Below are 26,370 nucleotides of genomic sequence, written 5' to 3'. Positions count from 1 at the left end.
TAATGATTTTTCCTACAATTTTTTAAGCTTTCTGTGCCTCTCATGGTTGGGAGGCTGTAAACAATCACATGCGCAGTTGCAAAAATCCGGACAGACCTGTCAGGCAAGTTAGAAAGCTATCAGAGGGGTTTGAGCTGAGTCACTCCTTTTACGCCCAGGAGACTTATTAATTAGAGCTCTAAGTTAATTTTCTTTAGAGAAAGGTGATCGGGGATAGCAAACTTTTAAAAAATGATTTCCAGTCCTTCGAAACTTAATCCAAGTTAAAATCTCTTCTATAGTCAGAAGAGTATAGTATAGCGAACAGTAAACGGACAGATTTTGGTTTCGGGGTAGATGCTCGGGCAGAGGACCCCTTGAGACCTGACTCGCTTTTGCCTGTCAAGCCTCTTCCTCATGACCTTTGTCATGGGCGGGATCCCTCGTGCTGTGTTGGCTCCCGGCAGCTTCCCATTTCATTCATCATAAAAGTTCACATTCTTCCCGGGCAAATGTCAGCAAACTTTTTCTTAAAGGGCCAGAGAACAAATATTAGGCTTTGCAGGCCAAATAGATTCTGTTGCAACTATGGAACATTACTATGCTATATCTATATATGAATAGTATTAAGATTCTAAACTGCCATGTCCAACAAAAATCATTGTATTTCCTGGGATATGCATAAAATTTATAAAACAAACAATATTAGTTTGATCAATAATTGTCAACATTTTTCATAGTAATTTAATATTTGTTGTAAAAAATATAAGGTACAGACTTACATATTTTTAGAAAAAGATTATGGCAAGGACATTAAACTAAAGGTTAAATAATTTTTCTGTAAAATGTACCAAAGAATTAATAGTGGACTTACTTTAGATTATTGATTCTAATTTCTGCACTTTCAGTGAGTTTCTTCGTTTCTTCTTTCCACCTATTGGCTGCTTTCTGTGTAGTAGCTAAGAGATGCCTCAGTTCAACTGTGGAATTTCGATTACTGTCTTCCATCTCTCTTAATTGAACTTCAAACCCATGTTCCTTTATTGAAAATTCATGCTCCATTGTACTGATCTAAGGAATAAAATGAAAATAGTATTTTCTTTTTCTTTTCTGTTATTCTAGAAGACATGGTGATCATTGATAAATACAATCATTTATTTTGTGGTCTGTGGCATAGAAATGTTTGGATGAGAAATCTATATAAAAATTTACAATTTGTCTCCACCATAGATGAAGACTTATCCTATGTTATAGTATAAATTTAATGAAACCAGAATTAAGATGGAGTACAAAATTTTTAACACTTTCCCCAACCCCTTGAAATGACAGTAGGAAAAAAACATACTACTAATATAAACCTGCTTTCATCATCTATTTTTACTTTTGCTGCCTGGAGGGACAATAAATGTTCATGCTCTTAGTAACTGAGAGCTGGGTTTAAATTGAAGCCAATTATGTTTTTTAAAACACACAAAAAAATGTTTATTGGTTTATTATAAAGGATACAATTCCAGCAGAGCCAGATGGAAGAGAGATACACAGCAAGGTACAGGATGGTAGGGGGTGTGCAGAGCTTCCAAGCCCTCTCCAAGTATGCCATGCTCCCAGCACCTGATGTGTTCATCGAAAGCTCCTCTGAGAGGCTCCTCAAGCCACTTTTGATTTACATAATAAAGTTCAGAGCTTCGTAAAGTTTAAAAAAGAAATTATATACGGGAATTCCTTTACTACCACAGTTAACGGTATACACAAACAATTCCCCCTCGCCCCCAGAAAAGACTAAAATGCTTTTCAGAAAGTTATATGAAAATGTCTTCAATTATTTCTAGGTTATTTATGTTATTATAGTAAAAAAAACCTTAATGTAGAATGAACATATGAATAAATGTTCTTTGGATACCCTAAAGCTTTCTCAACTTGAGGTTCAGGGAGAGAATTAACCCGAATGCTCTAAAGTACCCAGTGTACGTAATGAACTGTCTGCTTTCATATACATCTAGAATGAAACTACCTATTACCATATTTGAGGCAACTGATAAAATAGTTAAGTGGTTACTAGAACAATTTCTTTGGTATACTCTCAGGTTATCTTTATCTTGCTACACTGAAGAAATATTATAAGGAACACCTATCTTGTGATATTTTAAAGTAATGTGCTTTAAAAATGGTCACAGCTGGAATGGCTTCTAGTAAGTTATTAAATATGACTACTTTCAAACTGAAAAAAGAATGAATAAGAAGCCTCAATATTACTGATTGAAAAAACACCAAAGAAAACTCAACAACAGCTAAACTCACGGCTCATGGGGGAAAACTACAAACATTCTGTCCTCATTATTTCTGCTCAATGCTGCACACTTTCTAAATCTCTTAAACTTGCTTTCTCAAATGGTACACAAGTAGAAGACTGACTTTATAAATACTGGCACTGGAAAAACTACCTTGGGTTTATTAATTTTGTATCGTATTATTACTCCTGGGCAAGCCTCCTGAGGCTCTGTGACTTCTGCTCTATTTAAAACATTTTAAATTACTGAATTTTACAAATTTTGAACTGAATATCCTTCCTTGCCTCGATCTCTACTTTCTCTGGAGAAGCCAAGGTTCTGATATCTTAGGTGGAAGTATTTAATTCTGCCTCTGTCTCTCTCACACACAACATGCATTAAAAACTGATCTATGTCAACAAGGCCAAAAGCTGGTTCTTTGAAAGGATAAATAAAATTGACAAACCACTAGCCAGACTCATCAAGAAGCAAAGAGAGAAAAATCAAATCAATAAAATTAGAAATGAAAATGGAGCGATCACAACAGACAACACAGAAATACAAAAGATCATAAGAGACTACTATCAGCAGTTGTATGCCAATAAAATGGACAATGTGGAAGAAATGGACAAATTCTTAGAAAAGTACAATTTTCCAAAACTGAACCAGGAAGAAATAGAAAATCTTAACAGACCCATCACCAGCACGGAAATTGAAACTGTAATCAGAAATCTTCCAGCAAACAAAAGCCCAGGTCCAGACGGCTTCACAGCTGAATTCTACCAAAAATTTCGAGAAGAGCTAACACCTATCCTGCTCAAACTCTTCCAGAAAATTGCAGAGGAAGGTAAACTTCCAAACTCATTCTATGAGGCCACCATCACCCTAATACCAAAACCTGACAAAGATGTCACAAAAAAAGAAAACTACAGGCCAATATCACTGATGAACATAGATGCAAAAATCCTCAACAAAATTCTAGCAATCAGAATCCAACAACATATTAAAAAGATCATACACCATGACCAAGTGGGCTTTATCCCAGGGATGCAAGGATTCTTCAATATCCGCAAATCAATCAATGTAATTCACCACATTAACAAATTGAAAAATAAAAGCCATATGATTATCTCAATAGATGCAGAGAAGGCCTTTGACAAAATTCAACATCCATTTATGATAAAAACTCTCCAGAAAGCAGGAATAGAAGGAACATACCTCAACATAATAAAAGCTATATATGACAAACCTACAGCAAACATTATCCTTAATGGTGAAAAATTGAAAGCATTTCCCCTAAAGTCAGGAACAAGACAAGGGTGTCCACTTTCACCGCTACTATTCAACATAGTTCTGGAAGTTTTGGCCACAGCAATCAGAGCAGAAAAAGAAATAAAAGGAATCCAAATTGGAAAAGAAGAAGTAAAACTCTCACTGTTTGCAGATGACATGATCCTCTACATGGAAAACCCTAAAGACTCCACCAGAAAATTACTAGAGCTCATCAATGAATATAGTAAAGTTGCAGGATATAAAATCAACACACAGAAATCCCTTGCATTCCTATACACTAATAATGAGAAAATAGAAAAAGAAATTAAGGAAACAATTCCATTCACCATTGCAACAAAAAGAATAAAATACTTAGGAATATATCTACCCAAAGAAACTAAAGACCTATATATAGAAAACTATAAAACACTGATGAAAGAAATCAAAGAGGACACTAATAGATGGAGAAATATACCATGTTCATGGGTTGGAAGAATCAATATAGTGAAAATGAGTATACTTCCCAAAGCAATTTACAAATTCAACGCAATCCCTATCAAGCTACCAGCCATATTTTTCACAGAACTAGAACAAATAATTTCAAGATTTGTATGGAAATACAAAAAACCTCGAATAGCCAAAGCAATCTTGAGAAAGAAGAATGGAACTGGAGGAATCAACTTGCCTGACTTCAGGCTCTACTACAAAGCCACAGTCATCAAAACAGTATGGTACTGGCACAAAGACAGACATATAGATCAATGGAACAAAATAGAAAGTCCAGAGATAAATCCACACACATATGGACACCTTATCTTTGATAAAGGAGGCAAGAATATACAATGGAGTAAAGACAATCTCTTTAACAAGTGGTGCTGGGAAAACTGGTTAACCACTTGTAAAAGAATGAAACTAGATCACTTTCTAACACCGCACACAAATATAAACTCAAAATGGATTAAAGATCTAAATGTAAGACCAGAAACTATAAAACTCCTAGAGGAGAATATAGGCAAAACACTCTCAGACATAAATCACAGCAGGATCCTCTATGATCCACCTCCCAGAATTCTGGAAATAAAAGCAAAAATAAACAAATGGGATCTAATTAAAATTAAAAGCTTCTGCACAACAAAGGAAAATATACACAAGGTGAAAAGACAGCCTTCTGAATGGGAGAAAATAATAGCAAATGAAGCAACTGATAAACAACTAATCTCAAAAATATACAAGCAACTTATGCAGCTCAATTCCAGAAAAATAAACGACCCAATCAAAAAATAGGCCAAAGAACTAAATAGACATTTCTCCAAAGAAGACATACAGATGGCTAACAAACACATGAAAAGATGCTCAACATCACTCATTATCAGAGAAATGCAAATCAAAACCACAATGAGGTACCACTTCACACCAGTCAGAATGGCTGCGATCCAAAAATCTGCAAGCAATAAATGCTGGAGAGGGTGTGGAGAAAAGGGAACCCTCCTACACTGTTGGTGGGAATGCAAACTAGTACAGCCACTATGGAGAACAGTGTGGAGGTTCCTTAAAAAATTGCAAATAGAACTACCTTATGACCCAGCAATCCCACTGCTGGGTATACACACCGAGGAAACCAGAATTGAAAGAGACACATGTACCCCAATGTTCATCGCAGCACTGTTTATAATAGCCAGGACATGGAAACAACCTAGATGTCCATCAACAGATGAATGGATAAGAAAGCTGTGGTACATGTACACAATGGAGTATTACTCAGCCATTAAAAAGAATTCATTTGAATCAGTTCTGATGAGATGGATGAAACTGGAGCCGATTATACAGAGTGAAGTAAGCCAGAAAGAAAAACACCAATACAGTATACTAACACATATATATGGAATTTAGAAAGATGGCAATGACGACCCTGTATGCAAGACAGGAAAAAAGACACAGCTGTGTATAACGGACTTTTGGACTCAGAGAGAGAGGGAGAGGGTGGGATGATTTGGGAGAATGGCATTCTATCATGTATACGATCATGTAAGAATTGAATCGCCAGTCTATGTCTGACGCAGGATACAGCATGCTTGGGGCTGGTGCATGGGGATGACCCACAGAGATGTTATGGGGAGGGAGGTGGGAGGGGGTTTCATGTTTGGGAACACATGTAAGAATTAAAGATTTTAAAATTAAAAAAAAAAAAAAAAAAAACTGATCTATGCATCTACACAGTTTTATCACTCTTCCTGCCTAGTTTAACTCTCCATTTCTATTTGAAAAATCTATCTGCAGCTTGACAAGCCTTATTCTAAGGTCCTTCATGATAACGTGCTCTCTATCTAATTCTATGAGACTAGGTTATACTATTATTCCCTTCTCTTTGTTTCTGTCACAATGCATTCTCATTCCTGGATCTTCTTACATGCTCCCTTTGACTAGAATAATCTTTCCCCTCCAGCTTATCTTAGTTATTTCTACTCAACTTTTAGAACTTAACTAACTTATTGCTCCTACAGGGAAATTCTCTTACTATCTATCTAGAAAAAGCTCTCATAGTGTCCTATGCTTTTCCTAAAGAACACTTACTAGTTTGCAAAGATACAATTGAAGTTTGCCTACCTCCATGCAAATAATAAGTTTTTAAGGATGGGACCATGTCTTTTTTGTATACTATTACATCTTTACCATCTGAATCATAATAAAGGTATCAAAATTCAGTCTTTAAATGAACCCCAGATCCTTCAGTTGACACAATTCCAACTTAAACTGGACAGGTCTGCAATGATGCAGGATGGATAAGGGCCAAGACAACTCTGTCTTCAAAACAAAAGTCTCACTAATGATTCAATTCAGAATGCTGGGTTGGAAAAACAGATTTATGGTCTCCTTTCCCTTTTCCTTTGTGTCCTTCCTTTGCACAAAACTATTCACTCACATAGACAGGATCGCTAAAAACTAACCACATCTCCTAATTTTATATTTTTATGAGGAGTATTTAGACCACAAAGATATGTAGACTACAAAGATATGTAGATCCTTTGCAGAAAAAAGGAAGGAGTTAGGAAAAGAAAAAACTGGGGCAGAAAGGACAGTAGTGGCTTTATGATCAAATGAAAACTTCATAAAATAAGTTGTTATGGTTCTCAACCAACTGCCCTCTGAATACCCAACTGTTTTGATCTTTCTCGCTCCTAAAGATCACACACTTTCTCATGGGGGAGAAAATTAACAAAGTGTAGCACTAGATTCTTATGTTGTTAAAGAAGGAATCAGCTACAAAGCAATTTATCTGACAGCCCTCCTCCATAAAACAGAATTACAGCTATCTAGTCCCTTATTTACCAATGATTCTTTTCTCAAGCTACACGCAGACTTGGCATAAAGGGAGCATTTCTGGTAGGAAAACTTTTTTTTTTCTAAGAAACATCAGTTATTATTCTGAATTAAAGATGGACTAAACGCAGTATCAAGTAGGGGAAATTCATGCATTCCCTTCTCCCCCATTATAAGAACCCAATCCCCAAAACACAAGCATACTGTAAAATTACGCAAAATACAAAAAAATTAAAAAGACAAATATATAGTCTCTGTCTCAGAGAGATAACTACCTCTAACTTTTACATCATTGTTATTTATGAATTTTAAAATTGAGATTAGTGGATACAGGATTACAACATATATAAATACATATGCACACTTTTCATTTTAAAAAATACTTAGGACATAACAATACAAACACATTATAAATTATTTGGAAACATGATTTTTAATGATGACTCAATACAGCACTTTATAAATGTACCATAATTTAACTATTTCTAGATACGTTGTTTTTAATTTATTACAAATAATGTTGCAATGAACTTCCTTAAATTATAAGACACTGTAATTATTCTATTATGACTAAATTTTATAGACTCTCAATGTCTACCATTTTACACCTGCAGCTGCACATTCACTCAAACTGACAACTTGGCAGTTAATTAATACAGAGTTTAAACTTTTAAAAAACTTGTTTATTAGCAATTTGTTTTTCTTAGTTTGTGAATTCTGCTCACATCTCATACATGTTTCCCTATTGGGTTACAATTATTTTTTTCATATTTTTCAAAGCTCCTTGTGTGATCTTTGTCTTCTGTCATATTTATTAAAACTATTTCATCCAGTTATTTCTCTTTAAAATATTTTTAAAGTTGTTTTAAATATTTAAAAACCTTATATATAAATTTATCAATATATTTATTCATTTGCAATTCTCCCATTTTTCAGTTTTGCTGACAAAGTTCTTTCCCATCTATCAGTTAAATATTCAACTTCATTTCCTACTAATGCTATGATCACTAATAGTTTTTAGTTATTAATCCATATGAAAGTTATAATATGACATTTAAAAATAAGAAAATTTAAGATTTTTTCAAAGTACACTGTCATTTTTAAATTATGGAAATGTTTCAGTATAGAAACTTTCAAGCATATACACAATGGAAAAACTTTACAACAAATCCCTATATGCTTATCGCCTAGTTTCCATAATCATTAAATTCACAGCCACTCCTGTTTGATCTATAATTCTACTTACCTTCCTCTGCCAAGATTTACCTCTCTCTAGCTTACAATGACATACTGAACATGAATTTTAAGGGTACAACTCAATTTTTATACATATAGTGACGTACGAGCATCACCACCCAGATTTAGCTACTTCAGAAACTGGCTCTCTTATGTGCCCTTCTAATCAGTATTCATCCAACTAAAATGCAACCACTATTCTGATTCCATCCTTATAGGTAATTATGCCTGTTCTTCATTTGCATATAATGAAATTAATATAAGTTTTTTAATGTCTGGCTTCTTTTTCCAATATTATATCTGTGAGACTCATGCCATTGCTTATAGATGCAATTCATTCTTTTCATCTATTCCATGTATGAACATACCATAATTTATTTATGTCATCTCACATTGATGGACATTTTAATTATTTCCAGTGTTTTGATAAGACTAACATTTCTATGAATATTCTTGTACACATATTTTGATGAACACAAGCACTCATACCAGCTGGGTATGTAGCTAGTATTTTTATTATTATTATTTGGCATAGTATGTATGTATATCCAACTTAAAAAAGATACTACCAAATGGTGGCTATACCAATTTATATAACCAAAATAACCAATGAAGATACTGGATTTTTTACAACTTTGTCAACACTTGATACTGTCAGTTTTTAAAATTTCAGTCATTCTGGTATGCATGCTATAGTACCTCATTATAGTTTTAATTATATTTCCATAGTAAATAATGAAGTTGAACTTTTTTTCATATATTCTCTTTTATAGACTAATTTTTTTGTTCATTTTTGGAAATGGGGTGTCTGTTTTTTTCTTTTTAACTTTTTTTCTTACTATTTCATTATTAACTGGTAAAAGTTTTTATATTCTAGATATGAGTCTTTTTTGGTTGTATGTATTATAAATACTTTCTTCTACTTTTTACTCTCTTAATGGTGTCCCTTTTGATGACTTAAAAATCTTAATTTTAAAGAAATCCAATTATCTACCTTTTCACTATGATTAGCTCTCTTTTTGTTCTGTTTAAGAAATTCTTTCTTAGCCAAGATCATGAAGGTTCTCCTTGAAGCTCCATCATTTTATATTTCACATTTAGGTCTACAAGGCAGCTCAAATTAATTTAAATAAATGGTGTGATATAAGGATCAAGGTTTATTTTAAAAATATGGACCGAGCTGAACTCACAATATTTACTGTAAAGATAATTATTTCCCTAATGAACTTTTGTGGTGCCTTTGTTATAATGAGGTGATTATGAAAACTGGGTTTGTCCCTGGATTCTGTTTGTTCTATTGATCAGGTTGATTACTCTCCTGTTGATTACACACTGTATAGCTTTATATCAAGTAATATCTGGTAGTGTGATCTTTCCCCTTTGTTTTTCAAAGATTCCTCACAGATTAAAGCAAAAAAGCACACGCTTCTTTGTATGATGAAAGAGTCTCTTTTTCAGAGTTTAATCTTTTATAAATAACTACAGTGTTTGACACTTGCAATAGGAGGCATTCAATAAAAATATGCTGATATGAATTAGGTTGGGATGTGACTTCTTATGAGTCCTCACAGCAGTGAAAAACAAAGTGAAACACTAATGTCCTTACTATGAAAATGGAAAATATAGACCTTTCTCATAAAAAGTAAATGCCACTTGTAAGGACTCCCCCTTCACACCCCAGACACAAATACAATCAACTGATACAGTTCTAAATAATTTTTAAAAATTTTAAACAGTATTCAAAATGCATATATATTTAATATAAATAGCTATGTTTTATATATAAATGAAACATAATAAGGTCAACTAAAATTTAAAAAAAGAGTTAATGCCACTTTTACAAAAGTCGCACAGATTGGGGAAAGGCAGGCAACATACTGATGGTGATACCTGTGCTTGAAACTCCCTTGAACAGGTTATCATGTCCCTATTGCCAAACCATATAAGCATTAGAGAAAGAAGCAGGTGGGGAAGAGAGAGAAAAGGGAATTTTTTTCCAGAGGACACTTTTGTCCCTTGCCTTTTCCCTGGCATGGAATTTTTAGACTACCTATGAGTAGTTCTCAGAGCATACTGATGTACCATTATCTGCAGAGCTAGTTTTAAGAGCTCTATTTTTGAGTGGCTATTAGGTGGTTCAGATGGTAAAGAATCTGCCTTCAATGTGGGAGACTGGGTTCGATTCCTAGATTAGGAAGATGCCCTGGAGGAGGGCAAGGCAACCTACTTCAGTATTCTTGCCTGGAGAATCCCCATGGACAGAGAAGCCTGGCAGGTTCATGGGGTTGCAAAGAGTTGGACATGATGGAGCAACTGAGTACAGCACATTTTAGAGGGAAGAGAGGACAGCAGTCCGTAAAGTTATCTATAGTTTTGCTAGCACTGCTTAAATTGCTTTGGCAGGAATATCAGTGCATTTCATGGTTGGAAAAGCTTTTTTGTGTGTGTGGATAGTGAAAGCAATCATTTTCAAGTGTGCTTGCCAAGTTCTGCAACACAGAAAAGACTGGTTAATGCTCTGCATTATGATCTAGTGCTAACTGATGAGACTTAAAAAAAGGTCTTAAAAATGTTTTAACAGGTCTCTGTAAATATTCTCTATATTTTGAATTTCACAGGTACACATTTAATTCTAACTAGATTTGAATATACCTTTAATTTGGCTTTTTTTTGAACCTCAAGAGCAATCTTTCTCAAATCTTCAGTCTGTTTCTGTAACTGTTCATTTTCCTGCTGAAGTTTCAACCTTTGTTCACTGACAAATCCACAGTTCTCTCTCTCAGACTCCAATATATTTTGAAGTTTCTGAATCATTTCTTGGCAACGTGATATCTCTTCTGAGGAACTGATTAAAAAAACAAAACAAAAAGAAACTTTAAACTTAATGATCTGGAATAGAAGTCAAGAAGTCTGTCCATATTTTATACTGCAGACTTGTTTTCTTCGTTCTGAATCATTTATCTTCACTTTAGACTTAAACTGTGCGGTTTTACAATGTATGTTACACCAACCAAATATACTCCATTTAGCAATCTTAACTAATAACAGAAAACTGAATTGCTATCACTCACTAAGGAAGTCAATGTGAAACCTCTTTCCAATTATTCCTAAAACTGAGAATCAAGGACTTCAAGAGGACAAATGAAAGCTAATGATGAGGAAGGTGGACAGGTAATAATCAAAACTCTTTTAATCATTAATCAACTCTATAGAAGACATTTGCTGACTATACTAAATTATGAATTATAATAAGACAATTCAAATAAAAAAAATAAACTTCTAGTTGTATAAACTTATTTTATTTTATCATAGTTTAAACAGGTTATATTTCTTGAACTTTCTCAACAATAGATTACTGAGTGACAAGACCTCCAGACATGTATATTGTTTCAACATACTGCTAATTTTTATTCCTATCTTTTAAAATTTCCATCTTTTCAATCCCAGGTAATCAAGTACTATGAACATTCCCTAGCCATTGGGTGTCATAGGAAATATATAATATCCTTTACTGTCATAATATTGTAGCTCCTTTTTTCCTGTCTCAAACTTGGCTAACAAAGTTCCTAATGAAATGGATGTAGGTAATGATCCTCAAATGATGCTCAAGTCAGAAAGATGCTAAGATAAAAAATAACAACACATTATGTGCATCGAAACAGGAGTCCAAAATGTTACTATTTATAAACAATTATTGCAAAAAAGTGAAAGCTGAATCAGATCAAGCCCCTTGATCTAATTTTTAAAAAAATGCATGGGGCAGGAACAAGGTAAATGATATGATATATATGCATGTGGGTAGAGAAGACTCTTGAGAACCCCATGAACAGTATGAAAAGGCAAAATGATAGGATACTGAAAGGGGAACTCCCCAGGTTGGTAGATGCCCAATATGCTACTGGAGATCAGTGGAGAAATAACTCCAGAAAGAATGAAGGGATGGAGCCAAAGCAAAAACAATACCCAGCTGTGGATGTTGACTGGTGATAGAAGCAAGGTCCAATGCTGTAAAGAGCAATATTGCATAGGAACCTGGAATGTCAGGTCCATGAATCAAGGCAAATTGGAAGTGGTCAAACAGGAGATGGCAAGAGTGAATGTCGACATTCTAGGAATCAGTGAACTAAAATGGACGGGATTGGGTGAATTTAACTCAGATGACCATTATATCTACTACTGCGGGCAGGAATCCCTTAGAAGAAATGGAATAGCCATCATGGTCAACAAAAGAGTCCGAAATGTAGTACTTGGATGAAATCTCAAAAATGACAGAATGATCTCTGTTTCCAAGGCAAACCATTCAATATCATAGTAATCCAAGTCTATGCCCCAACCAGTAACGCTGAAGAAGCTGAAGTTGAATGGTTCTATGAAGACCTACAAGACCTTTTAGAACTAATACCCAAAAAAGATGTCCTTTTCATTATAGGGGACGGGAATGCAAAAGTAGGAAGTCAAGAAACACCTGGAGTAACAGGCAAATTTGGCCTTGGAATGCGGAATGAAGCAGGGCAAAGACTAATAGTTAGCAAACACCCTCTTCCAACAACACAAGAGAAGACTTTACACATGCATATCACCAGATGGTCAACACTGAAATCAGATTGATTATATTCTTTGCAGCCAAAGATGGAGAAGCTCCACACAGTCTACAAAAACAAGACCAGGAGCTGACTGTGGCTCAGATCATGAACTCCTTATTGCCAAATTCACACTTAAATTGAAGACAGTAGGGAAAACCACTAGACCATTCAGGTATGACCTAAATCAAATCCCTTATGATTACACAGTGGAAGTGAGAAATAGATTTAAGGGACCATATCTGATAAGATAGTGTGCCTGAGGAACTATGGATAGAGGTTTGTGAAACTGTACAGGAGACAGGGATCAAGACCATCCCCATGGAAAAGAAATGCAAAAAAAGCAAAATGGCTGTCTGGGGAGGCCTTACAAATAGCTGTGAAAAGAAGAGAAACGAAAAGCAAAGGAGAAAAGGAAAGATATAAGCATCTGAATGCAGAGTTCCAAAGAGCAGCAAGAAGAGATAAGAAAGCCTTCTTTAGCAATCAATGCAAAGAAATAGAGGAAAACAACAGAATGGGAAAGGCTAGAGATCTCGTCAAGAAAATTAGAGATACCAAGGGAACATTTCATGCAAAGATGGGCTCGAAAAAGGACAGAAATGGTATGGACCTAACAGAAGCAGAAGATATTAAGAAGAGGTGGCAAGAATACATGGAAGAACTGTACAAAAAAGATCTTCATGACCCAGATAATCATGATGGTGTGATCACTCACCTAGAGCCAGACATCCTGGAATGTGAAGTCAAATGGGCCTTAGAAAGCATCACTACAAACAAAGGTAGTGGAGGTGATGGAATTCCAGTTGAGCTATTTCAAATCCTGGAAGATGATGCTGTGAAAGTGTTGCACTCAATACACCAGCATTTTGGAAAACTCAGCAGTGGCCACAGGACTGGAAAAGGTCAGTTTTCATTCCAATCCCAAAGAAAGGCAATGCCAAAGAATGCTCAAACTACTGCACAATTGTACTCATCTCACACACTAGTAAAGTAATGCTCAAAAATTTCCAAGCTAGGCTTTAGCAATACGTGAACCGTGAACTTCCAGATGTTCAAGCTGGTTTCAGAAAAGGCAGAGAAACCAGAGATCAAGTTGCCAACATCTGCTGGAACATGGAAAAAGCAAGAGAGTTCCAGAAAAACATTTATTTCTGCTTTATTGACTACGCCAAAGCCTTTGACTGTGTGGATCACAATAAACTGTGGAAAATTCTGAAAGAGATGGGAATACCAGACCACCTGACCTGCCTCCTGAGAAACCTATATGCAGGTCAGGAAGCAACAGTTAGAACTGGACATGGAAAATAAATAAATTTAAATTAAAAAAAATAAAAAAGAAAAAATACACACACAGAAAAGAACTGGACATGGAACAACACACTGGTTCCAAATAGGAAAAGGAGTACATCAAGGCTGTATATTGTCACCCTGCTTATTTAACTTATATTCAGAGTACATCATGAGAAAGCCTGGGCTGGAAGAAGCACAAGCTGGAATCAAGATTGCTGGAAGAAATATCAATAACCTCAGATATGCAGATGACACCACCCTTATGGCAGAAAGTGAAGAGGAACTAAAGAGCCTCTTGATGAATGTTAAAGAGGAGAGTGAAAACGTTAGTTTAAAGCTCAACATTCAGAAAACGAAGATCATGGCATCTGGTCCCATCACTTCATGGGAAACAGATGGGGAAACAGTGGAAACAGTGTCAGACTTTTTTGGGGGCTCCAAAATCACTGCAGATGGTGACTGCAGCCATGAAATTAAAAGACGCTTACTCCTTGGAAGAAAAGTTATGACCAACCTAGATAGTATATTCAAAAGTAGAGATATTGCTTTGCCAACAAAGGTCCATCTAGTCAAGGCTATGGTTTTTCCAGTGGTCATGTATGGAGGTGAGAGTTAGACTTGAAGAAAGCTGAGTGCCAAGGAACTGACGCTTTTGAACTGTGGTGTTGGAGAAGACTCTTGAGAGTCCCTTGGACTGCAAGGATATCCAACCAGTCCATTCTGAAGATCAGCCCTGGGATTTCTTTGGGAGGAATGATACTGAAGCTGAAGCTCCAGTACTTTGGCCACCTCATGCGAAGAGTTGACTCACTGGAAAAGACTCTGATGCTGGGAGGGACTGGGGGCAGGAGGAGAAGGGGACGGCAGAGGATGATATGGCTGGATGGCATCACTAACTCGATGGACGTGAGTGTGAGGTAACTCCGAGAGTTGGTGATGGACAGGGAGGCCCGGCGTGCTGCGATTCATGGGGTCGCAAAGAGTTGGACATGACTGAGCTACTGAACTGTACTGAATTGAGAGAAGACTCTACAACACAAACAACCCAGGTTTTCAACAAATTACTTGTAAGAAAGTAAGAGAGAAAGGAGGAGATTCCTGGATGTATATCTCCATTCCCATAGATACACACCTTTTCTTTATCCTTTCTTTAGTCAACAGGCACTTAGGTTATCCCAATACCTTGGCTATCGTCAAGAATACTGACTGCAATGAATACGGGAATGTAGATATCTCTTTGAGACAATCATTTTGTTGCCTTTGGATCTATACTCTGAAAGAGGATCGCTGGATCATACGGTAGTCCTACTTTTAATTTTTTGAGGCACCTCCATTCTGTTTTCCATGATGGCTGCACTAATTTACATTCCCACTAACAGCATAGAAGGGTTCCCTATTCTCCACATTCTTGTCAATACTTGTTATCTTTTGTCTTTTTGACAAGAGTCATCCTAACAGGTATGAGGTGATACCTCACTGTGGGTTTAATTTGCATTCCCCTGGTGATAAGTGCTTTTTGATATACCTTTGGTCAGCCATGTCTTCTTCTGAGAAAAATTTGATCAGATCCTTTGCCCAATTTTTTTCATTTTCTTTTCCCCTTTGAGTTGTTCAAGTTTATTATATATTTTGAAAATTAACTCATCAGGTGTATTATTTGCAAACATTTTTCCCTATGCCATAGTGTCTTTGTACTCTACTATTTTCTTTGCTGTGTAGGGACGTCTCAGTTTGATGTAACTTCATTTGAATAGTTTTGCTTTTGTTCCCTGTACTTGTGGGGTCATATCCAGAAAAAAAAAAAAAAATCACTGCCAAGACCAATGTCAAGAAGCGATTCCTGTTTGTTTCCTTCTAGCAGTTTCACAATTTCAGAATGTACATTTAAGCCTTTAATACATTATGAGCTGATTTTTGTATACGGTGTGTGGTAAGGTTCCAATTTTTCTTCCACATCTAAATGTCCAGTTTTTCCAGCACCATTTATTGAAGAGATTATCCTTTCCCCATGTGTGTTCTTGACACCCTTGTCAAACATTAGGTGACCACAAATGTATGCATTTATTTCTGTACTCTCTACTCTGTGCCATAACTATACATTGTTTTATACCAGTATTGTATTGTTTTGATTACCAAAACTTTGTAATATATTTTGAAATTAGGAAGCGTGATGCATCCAGTTTTTGTTGTTGTTGTTGTTGTTGTTCCAGAATGGTTTGGCTATTTCAAGTCTTTGGAGGTTCAATATGATTTTAGGATTTCTCTGTACTTCTGTGAAAACACCATTGGAATTTGATAGGGATTTTATTGACTCTATAGATGGCTTTGTGTAGTATGGATGTTTTAACATTATTATTTCATTCAATTTATAAACACACCTTTATATTATTTGTGACTGTCAAATTATTTCCTCAGTGTTTTTCAGTTTACAGATTTTTCATTTCCTTGGTTATAAATTCATTCTAAGTAATTTATTCTTTTTGGTGCTATGGTAGATGGAATTGCTAATTTTTTTCCATATAGTTTGCTGCTGGTGTATAGAAATTCAACTGATTTTGGAATGCTGGTTCTGTATCCTGAAGCTTTATTGAATTTGTGTATTTGTTCTAATGGCTTTGAGGCTGAGTCTCCAGTTTTCAAAATATGAGATCATATCATTTATAAACAAAGACAATTTTACTTCTCTTCCAATTTAGATGTTTTATTATTTTTTTTCTATCTAATTTCTCTAAGACATACAGTACTATGGAGAATACAACTGGCAAGACTGGGCACTCCTGTCTTTTTCATGATCTTAAAGTTTTTAGGTTTTCACCACTGGGTATGATGTTAGTTGTGTTCTTGTTATAAATGGGCTTTACTATGTAGAGGTACAATCTGTCTACATCTAATTTGTTGAGAGTTTTTAATCATGAATGATACTATATTTTGTAAAATGCTTTTTTATATCTATTGAAATGATCATATGAATTTCATACCTCATTCTTTAAGGTAGTGTTTCGTTACATTTATTGATCTGTGTATGTCAAAACATCCTTGCATCCCAGGTATTAATCCCACTATGATCCTCTTAAATTTGGTTTGTTAGTATTTACTTTTTAGGAGTTTTGCATTTATGTTTATCAAGGATATTAGCTTATTATTTTCTTATAGTATGTTTGTCTTGCTTTGGTTTTAGAGTAATGATGGCCTTGTAAAATGAGTTTGGAAATGTTTTCTCTTCTTCAATTTTATGAAAGAGTTTGACATTAAATAATCTTTAAATGTTCAGAAGAATTCATCAGTGAAGCCATTTGGTTCTAACTTTTAAAAAATCCAAGGAGGTTTTTGATTATTGATTTAGTTTCCTTAATGTTAGGTAAAGACGACCAGGACACCAAAACAGGCTAACAGGCTTTAATGGCGAAGCGCTCCCGGGCGGGGTTCCTGGACCCGAACGAGGCAGGTCGAGGAAGTCCGCGCCCAGACCATGTTGGGGGTGGTTTTTATACGTTTGTTGCGAAGGATGGTCAGGCTAGATGGACGGGGGTTCGGATGCGTTCCCCGGCTGAGGTGTCACAGGCTTGACAAGTCCTTCTTCGTGGCTGGGGTGGGGTGGCTTTAGCTGCCGAAGTGTGCTGTTATTGGTCCCTGGGATCTGGGAGGCTCCTTCCCAGAGGGACCTCCCCCATGGTGGGAGGGAGAGGAGAGGCAGCCAATCATGGCCCCTGGGGTCGGCCTTACACTAATAGTAACTGGTCTGTTCAGATTTTCAATTTTTTATAAGGTTGCATATTTGTAAGAATTTATCAATTTTTTCATGGTTGTCCAACTTGTTTATGTATCTTTGTTCACTGTAGTCTCCTATAGTCCTCTGTTTTTGTGTGGTATCAGTGGTAATGTCTCCTTTTTTATTTCTGATTTTTATTTATTGAGTCTTCTCTCTTTTCTTAGGCTTCCCTGGTAGCAGAGCTGGTAAAGAATCCGGCCTGCAACGCAGGAGACCTTGGTTTGACTCCTGGATCGGAAGATACTGTGGAGAAGTGATAGGCTACCCACTCCAGTATTCTCGGGCTTCCCAGATGGCTCAGTCGGTAAAAAATCCTCCTGCAATGCAGGAGACCTGGGTTTGATCCTTGGGTGTGGAAGATCCCCTGGAGGGGGGCATGGCAACCCACTCTAGTATTCTTGCCTGGAGAATCCCCATGGACAAAGCAGCTGACTGGGCTACAGTCCATGGGGTCACAGAGAGTCAGACATAACTGAGCTACTAGGCACAGCACAGCTCTCTATTTGATTTATTTCTGCTCTAATCTTTGTCATTTCCCTAACGGTGGGCTTAGTTTTCCCTTCTTTTCTTGTTTCTTTAGGTGTAAAGCTGGGTTGTTTATTGAGATGATTTTCAAAATGTACACATTTATCACTGTAAACTTTCCTCTAAGAACTGCTTTCACTGCATCCCATACATTTTGTATATTTTGTTTCTATCTTTGGTTGTCTTAAGATACTTTCTTTTTCCATTTTGATTTCTTCTTTGACCCACAGGTTGCTCAGGAGTGTGTTATTTAATTTCCACCTGTTCTGTTAATTTTTCAGTTTTGCTCCTGTTACTGCATTTCAGTTTCATATCACTATGGCTGGAAAAGATACCTGATATAATTTTAGTCTTCTTAAATTGGCTAAGATTTATTTTTGTGGTCTATCATATGACCCATTCTGGAGAATGTTTTGTGTATACTTGAGAAGAACATGCACTGTGTTGCCGTTGTATAGAAAGTTACTAGGTCTATTTGGTCTTTAGTGTTGCTCAAACGTGCTGTTTTCTTATTGATTCTCTGTCTGGATGATCTACCTATTAGTGAAGGTAAGGTACTGAAGCTCCTTAGTATTACTGCTTGCCTTCTATTTCTCCCTTCAGTTCTTTTAATATTTGGTTTACTATACCTAGGTGCTTTGATTTTGAGCGCATATGGTTTTATGACTTTTTTTTAACAAATTAACTCCTTTGTCATTATAAAATGACTGCCTTGATTCTTGTGACAATTTTTGACTTAAATTCTATTTTGCCTGATGTAAGCCATCTCTGCTGTCTTTTGGGTACCACGTGCATGGGCTATCTTTCACCATCTCTTAACTTTTAGTTTGTGTGCTTCTTCATATTTAAAATCAGTCCCAGGTAGGCAGAGTACAGTTGGAACTTGATTTTTAATCCATTGAGCCTACGTCTTTTAACTGGAGAATCAATCCACTCACATTAAAAGTCATTATGAGTAGATAAGGCCATAACACTATTGCCATTTGTCAACTATTTTCTATTTTGTAGTTCCTTGATTCCTTCACTCCTATTTTGTTGTCTTCTTGTTGATTTTTATACTATGTTTTCATTCCTTTATCTTTTGTGTACTTATTACATACTTTTTCTTTGTTGATTAGCATGAGGCTTACAGGAAACAGTTTATATTAAGCTGGTAATAATTTGCCTTCAATCACATAAAAATCTCTAATTTTACTTCTCTCATTTTTTTTATTATTGGTGTATAATTTATATCTTTTTATATAATATATCCATGAACACATATTGTACCTATTGTCATTTAAAAATGTTTATCTTTTAACTTCTATACTAGAGTTAAAAATTATTTATTTACCACCATTACAGTGTTAGAGTATTCTGAATTTGACTATATATTTACCTTTACCACTAAAAGTTTATACTTTCATATGTTTTTATGTTGCTAATTAAGTGTCCTTCCATTTCAACTTGAAAAATTCCCTTCATCATTTCTTGCGTAAGTCTAGTGGTAATGAACTCCCTTTTGATTTCTGCTTGTCTGGGAAAGTTTTTATCTCTACTTTGTTTCTGATGGACAGCTTTGCAGGATATAGTATTTTTGGTTCACAGTTGTTATTCAGCACTTTGAATATACTGTGCCACACACTCTCTCTTGGCCTGCAAGATTTCTTCTGAGAAATCCATTGACAGATTTATGCAGGGATTTGGGGAGTCCCATGTATGTGATGAGTCCCTTATTTCTTACTATTTTCAAGTTCTCTTTTTTTAACTTCTGGCATTTTGATTATAATGTGTCAAGTAAAGTTCTTGATGTTCACCCTAATTTGTGCTTCTTTGGGCATCATGGATCTGGATGTTCATTACTCTCCCCAGATCTGGGAAGTTTTCTGTTATTTCTTTAAATAAACTTTCTATCCTTTCTCATCTTTGCTCCTTCTAGAATTTTCACTGATTCACTTCAAGGTGTCCCATAAGTCATGTAGGTTTTCTTCACTCTTTTTCATTCTTTTTTGTTTTGTTCCTCTAACTGAATTGATTTCAAGTGACCAGTCTTTGAGTTAGCCGATTTTTCTTCTACATGATCAAGTCTGCTGATAAAGCGCTTTATTGAATTTCATTGTATTCTTTAACTCCAGGGTTTGTTTGGTTCTCTCTTTATGGTTTCACTTAGTTAAATTTTTCATTTTGTCCATGTATTGTTTTTTTTCCTGATTTCATTTAGTTAAGCATCTGTATTCACCAAGTTACCTTAAGACAATTATTTTTAATTTTTTGTCAAGAAGTTCATGGATCCCCATTTGTTTGGGGTTGATTAGAAGAAACACAAGCTGGAATCAAGATTGCCAGGAGAAATATCAATAACCTCAGATATGCAGATGACACCACCCTTATGGCAGAAAGTGAAGAGGAACTAAAAAGCCTCTTGATGAAAGTGAAAGTGGAGAGTGACAAAGTTGGCTTAAAGCTCAACATTCAGAAAACGAAGATCATGGCATCTGGTCCCATCACTTCATGGGAAATAGATGGGGAAACAGTGGAAACAGTATCAGACTTTATTTTCTGGGGCTCCAGAATCACTTCAGATGGTGACTGCAGCCATGAAATTAAAAGACGCTTACTCTTTAGAAGAAAAGTTATTACCAACCTAGATAGCATATTCAAAAGCAGAGACATTACTTTGCCAACAAAGGTCCATCTAGTCAAGGCTATGGTTTTTCCAGTGGTCATGTATGCAGGTGAGAGTTGGACTGTGAAGAAGGCTGAGCATTGAAGAATTGATGCTTTTGAAGAAGACTGTTGAGAGTCCCTTGGACTGCAAGGAGATCCAACCAGTCCATTCTGAAGGAGATCAGCCCTGGGATTTCTTTGGAAGGAATGATGCTAAAGCTGCAACTCCAGTACTTTGGCCACCTCATGCGAAGAGTTGACTCATTGGGAAAGACTCGGATGCTGGGAGGGATTGAGGGCAGGAGGAGAAGGGGACGACAGAGGATGAGATGGCTGGATGGCATCACTGACTCGATGGACATGAGTCTGAGTGAACTCCGGGAGTTGGTGATGCACAGGGAGGCCTGGCGTGCTGTGATTCATGGGGTCGCAAAGAGTCGGACACGACTGAGTGAGTGAACTGAACTAGAGTCTTATTAGTTTGCTTTGGTGGTGTCATGTTTGCTTGGCTCTTTGTTGCCATCTGTGCATTTGAAGGAGCAGACTCCTCTTCCAGTCTTTAGACTGGTTTTGACAGCTAAAGTCCTTTTCTTGCCTCATTTCAGAACTGATGGGACTGACTCTGGGTTCTCAGCTAGGTGGAACTGAGACCATGTCATGCGGTTGTTGCCAGTCCATGACTGGCAGACCTGTAACCAGGAGTGCAGTCAAATGTTATGCCTACTAGGATTCTAAGGGTGCTCCTATCATGTCACTGGGCTGGTTTATGGGCAGGCCAAACTGCTTCTCAACCGTGGTAGAGTGAAACTAGAGCTGGGTCACAGACTGCTTCAGGGATCGTAGTCAAGTCTGAGCTGGTGGTCCTATAATGGGGGCATCTACAGGCATTAGCTTCTGCTTGCATTGGGTGAATTCCTGGGCATGTAAGACTGCCTCAGATTGTGGTAGAATGGGGTTGGATCCATGTAGTGTGGCTTTTGCTGGATCTGCAGTCATGTCAATGATTGGCAGACTTGTTACCAGGGGAACAATCAGGTGTGGCAGGTCTGTTAGTGCTCCTGTCTGGTTACTGGGCTGGTTCCCGGTGGGCAGCATTAGTTCAAGCTGCGGGAGAGTGGAACTGCAGCTGGGTAAACAGGAGTGCTCCGGGGTCCACAGTCAGGTCTGAAGTCAGCAGGCCTATTGATAAAGAGTTCCCAGAAGGATTCCTTGGGAAGGGGCTAGGTGCAGGATTGGGCAAGCAGGGCTAGAGCCAAGTCCACAGAAGATGAGGTTGCTTTGAGTTCACAGATGACACCACAGTTGGAGGGCCTGTCACTGGTACACAGGCTTGCTTCCTCATTTTGGGGCTCTACCAGGGTTTTACAACCTCCTACATGGATCTCAGTGCTCCCCTAAAGGCACTTTTGTCTATGGATGCTTGTTAAATATTTGTTTCTGTGAGAGAAATGGGCTGGGACCTCTTATTCTGCCATATTGCTGATATCACTCCTCTTTATTTTTAAAATATACATTAAATATACCCTATAACAGAGATTGAAACTTCATGCAATTTACGTAAGTTTTACTATATTAAGTAATACTCTGGATGGGGGTAAGGTAGAGGAATATTCAGAATGGATATGCCAGATTATAACTTTATCATTTTAACAGATAATATAATAAATAAAAAATGATAATTATTGAATATTCAATACCTCTAAGCTGAGTATAAAAGCAGTAATTATAAACAAGCTGCTCTAAGAGCTGTATAGTCATTATGAAAAAAAGATCTTATGAACATTCTATTTAATTGCCAGAAACAAGAAATTTAGAATAAAATGGTTCAGTACTGTATCTCTTCTTTCTCAAGAAATAGCTTTCAAAAATAATCTTAAAAAAAAGTTCTGTTCAGTGCTAAAAGGTTTTTTTCCTACATAAGATGTAATTATGTATCCTATAAAAAATCTAAAAAATCTGTCAAAAATTGTATGAATTCTGAAAATGCAGAAGTATAACTTACTTTATTTCAAGTTGTTTGATTTTATTTTCTGCTGTCTTAAGTCTCAGCTGAAGATCATCTTTTGAACGCTCGGCAACCAAGCATCTTTGGTGCATTTCTTCTAGTTTTCTGTAATCATTTTCATTTATTCTGCCTTCACGGTAAATCTGCAGAAGAGGCTTATATGTATATTATTTTGCAGAAAGAATTATCTTAAGAAATTACACAGTTTAGAAACTGAAATAAATGATAAGAAATAGAAACTCATGATGTGCTCATCTGTTCTCACTAAAAGATTAAAATACATCGATAATTAATTTTGGTTGTCTCGCATTTTCAAAATAAAATGCTGAAAACTGACATACAAAATAATTGCTTATTTTTAAAAGTTATTCATTGTACTATTCAAATAGTTTTAATATGTTAGTAAGTAATTGAAAACAGCTGAAATTAAAAAATACTCTAAATGTTACCACTTGGAGATAATCGCTTTGATTCTTTGATGAACACTATCAGGGCAATTCTGTATTGCTGTATTCAAAAGTACAGCTACATGCTGTGGTGCAGTGAGAACTATCTGAAAGTGACTCCAGAATCTCACTCTAGGTTAACCAGACCCTGATTTAGCTGAAATGGAGGTTTCCCCTTCCCCAACAGAAGTGGTTGTAGCCAAGTTCTGCTTCCTATGATACTGAGCTTCCACCTATGACACAGAGGCTATAACATTCCATGGACTGCAAGGTCTCCAGATGTGAGGCAGATCACATTTCAGACAAACCCTATACAGAGGTACTCTTCAAATCCAGACTGCTTGGCCAAGTAACCAATGTCTTTTCCCACTGACCAGACTGCTTTGTTACTCCTGCTCTACAAAAGGACAGTATCAGCATGTCAATGTCCTGCTAGTAAAACACACACCTATACTTCAGAACCAGTGGTTATTCATTCTGACTATAGCATACCTATCTGTAGAACAGTGGAAGAAGAGAAAGCTTTGACTTTTCTTTTATCTGTTGCCTTTAGTCTCATAGGTTTTACATTTCCCCAATAAAGCCTATTCCTTAACCTATGCCATATGATATTGAAAATTCATCCCAAACCCTGCTGGCAGGTGGCAATCTAAATGGGATCTATTCCTATTCCACAACAGAGGGGACTCAGAAGGGATCAATCTTGCAGGAGCGGTGACCATGAACAGCCTATCTTGAACATGACATGCATGTCTTATTTTCCCCCACAAATGGGATTATATACTATATTCTGTTTTGTAAATTACTCTTTTACTATCTGATGTTCTCATAATCTTTTTACATCAATAATATAGATATATCACATGTTTTTGATGCTATATAGCTCTTCTTCGAAACTCAAACCCTGAGTCTACCATATGCTATTTTGTTTTTAATGTTGGACATGTTACTTAACTTCTCTATGGAAGTTCCTAATGCAGCACCTAAAACACAGTATGTGCTGAATCAAATTCAGCAGCCTTTTTGCCCACAAGGTATTTTAAGAGTGGATTATTTGCTGCTAATTAAAAAAAAGTTATCTAAGTAAGAAGTAAATTTTAAACTACAGACTTCTTACAACATTCTTTCTCAAATGCCACTGGGGTAAATATTCTTTCCAAACTATGAATAAAACTCTGTACTTTTAAAAGGTAAAAATCATAGCAATTTGTAATTTTTTGTTTATATATACCTGCTATGTTTACAGATGGCCTAAACCCAGTAAAAGTTGGTAGAAATTTTAAAAAAAGACAAAATGAAATTTAATATTGGGATGTGGTCTAAGCAAGGAATACAGTTACATCATAAAAAAGTTCAAAAAAATGAGGCCACTCTTATAAAGAAATGTATATAGGCAATATCAGTATTCAAATGCAGATTCTGAAAATATTCCAAGCAAATAAAAGAACTCACCAGGAGAATACTTATAACATAGGGGTTGCTAGTAGATAGTATGATGAAAGCAGACAGTAATGTTGAATATTTGCAGTTGGGTTTAGGTAGTTATTTTTTCCTTTTTCTTTTTACCTTTTCTAGTTCTTCTTCCACTGCTTTTTTCTCCCTGATGGCTCGTTCGATTTGATCTTGTTTTTCAGCACACTCCTATAAATTAAAATCATATTTTAAATAAACATAGTTGTAAAACCTTAAGGAAAATGGGGGGAAATGGAAAAGGAAAACAATTTGTTTATAATAGAAATATCACACTTACCCTATCTATATAAGAAGATCATATTCATTATTTTTTTTTTTAAAAAAGCTCAAACTTCAAAAGCTACCTATTCAGGATTTCAGAAATCATCTCGGGTGTAGAAAGCCAGTGAGTTCTAGGTAAACATCCTAGATGGAATACAGAGGTTGATGGATTCCAGGGAGAAATAAATGAAACCCCTATCTCATATTACAGTTTTCCTTTTCATATACTCTTATCACATATTTTAAAAAGGTGACAGAACTAGACTGTGGCACACCACCACAGGGATAACCTCTGGCCTAAAATGTACATGGATATATAAATTCTAGAATGGTTAATTTTCTTTTGTAAATCTTGTAAACAGCAAATTGATATAGCAAAACATTTTATTAACATGAACAGAAAACATTTCTGGCTTGAAAGTTTATTTTTTTTAATTTTTAGTTGGAGGATAACTGCTTTATAATATTGTATTGGTTTTTGCCATACAATTAACAGGAATCAGCCATAAGTATACACATGTCCCCTCCTTTCCACACTTCTAGGTGGTCACAGAGTACCAGGTTACTGGCTTGAAAGATTTAATCAGTAAAATCAAACAAGCTCATCAATAGTCAATACAATTTAAAGTTTTGCAAATGAGACTGAAACTAAGAACAATCATTCTAACAATGGCTCTTCATAGCTATTCTCTATTTTTAAGAATGGGTATGGTTATTTTTTACCATTATGCTGTGAATGAACCTGCTTTGCTGACAACACACTGCTAATATTCAATTATCTTTATCATAATTATATTTTACAAAAGTACAACATACACTGCTATACTTAAAATGGATAACCAACAAGGACCTACTGTATAGCACATGGGACTCTGCTCATTGTTATGTAACAGTCTAGATGGGAGGGGAGTTTGGGGGAGAATGGATATATGTATATTATGGCTGAGTCCTTTTGCTGTTCATCTGAAACTATAATACAAAGTAAGAAAGCTTAAAAATGTTTTTAAAGCGTCTAAAATAAATTAGATAATTAATCTAAATTTATCTTTTATTAAGAGAGAACTTACTGTGTAAGATACATTTATGTAGTAAGTTGCTAATCTATGAAAAGGTAGTATTGTGGTACGAAATTTGGGATTTCTCCTATGTTCATACCCATCTCATGTAATTTTTTAATTGACTATTTCTTAGAGAAGTTTAGGTTCACAGTAAAACTGAGGGGAAGTTACAGATTTCCCCTATACTTCCTTCCCTCATACATAGATAACCTCTCCCATTATTAACATCCTGCAATAGTAGT

The 26,370-nt window shown here is 36.0% G+C and overlaps 1 protein-coding gene across 1 annotated transcript in view; it reads right to left on the bottom strand.

Annotated features, from left to right (window-relative positions):
* SCLT1 (sodium channel and clathrin linker 1) overlaps window positions 1-26,370 on the bottom strand; it is a 257,901-nt gene that overhangs the window by 76,693 nt on the left and 154,838 nt on the right. The window contains exons 15-18 of the mRNA XM_068989603.1: window positions 24,903-24,977; window positions 22,888-23,033; window positions 10,725-10,917; window positions 854-1,050 (exon numbers count right to left, since the gene is read on the bottom strand). Coding sequence (XP_068845704.1) covers window positions 854-1,050; window positions 10,725-10,917; window positions 22,888-23,033; window positions 24,903-24,977 — 611 coding nt within the window. The remainder of the gene's footprint in view (window positions 1-853; window positions 1,051-10,724; window positions 10,918-22,887; window positions 23,034-24,902; window positions 24,978-26,370) is intronic.

The sequence above is a fragment of the Capricornis sumatraensis genome, chromosome 17 (assembly GCF_032405125.1).
Source record: "Capricornis sumatraensis isolate serow.1 chromosome 17, serow.2, whole genome shotgun sequence".
Classification (NCBI taxonomy): domain Eukaryota; kingdom Metazoa; phylum Chordata; class Mammalia; order Artiodactyla; family Bovidae; genus Capricornis; species Capricornis sumatraensis.
This window is presented reverse-complemented; position numbering and strand designations above follow the sequence as displayed.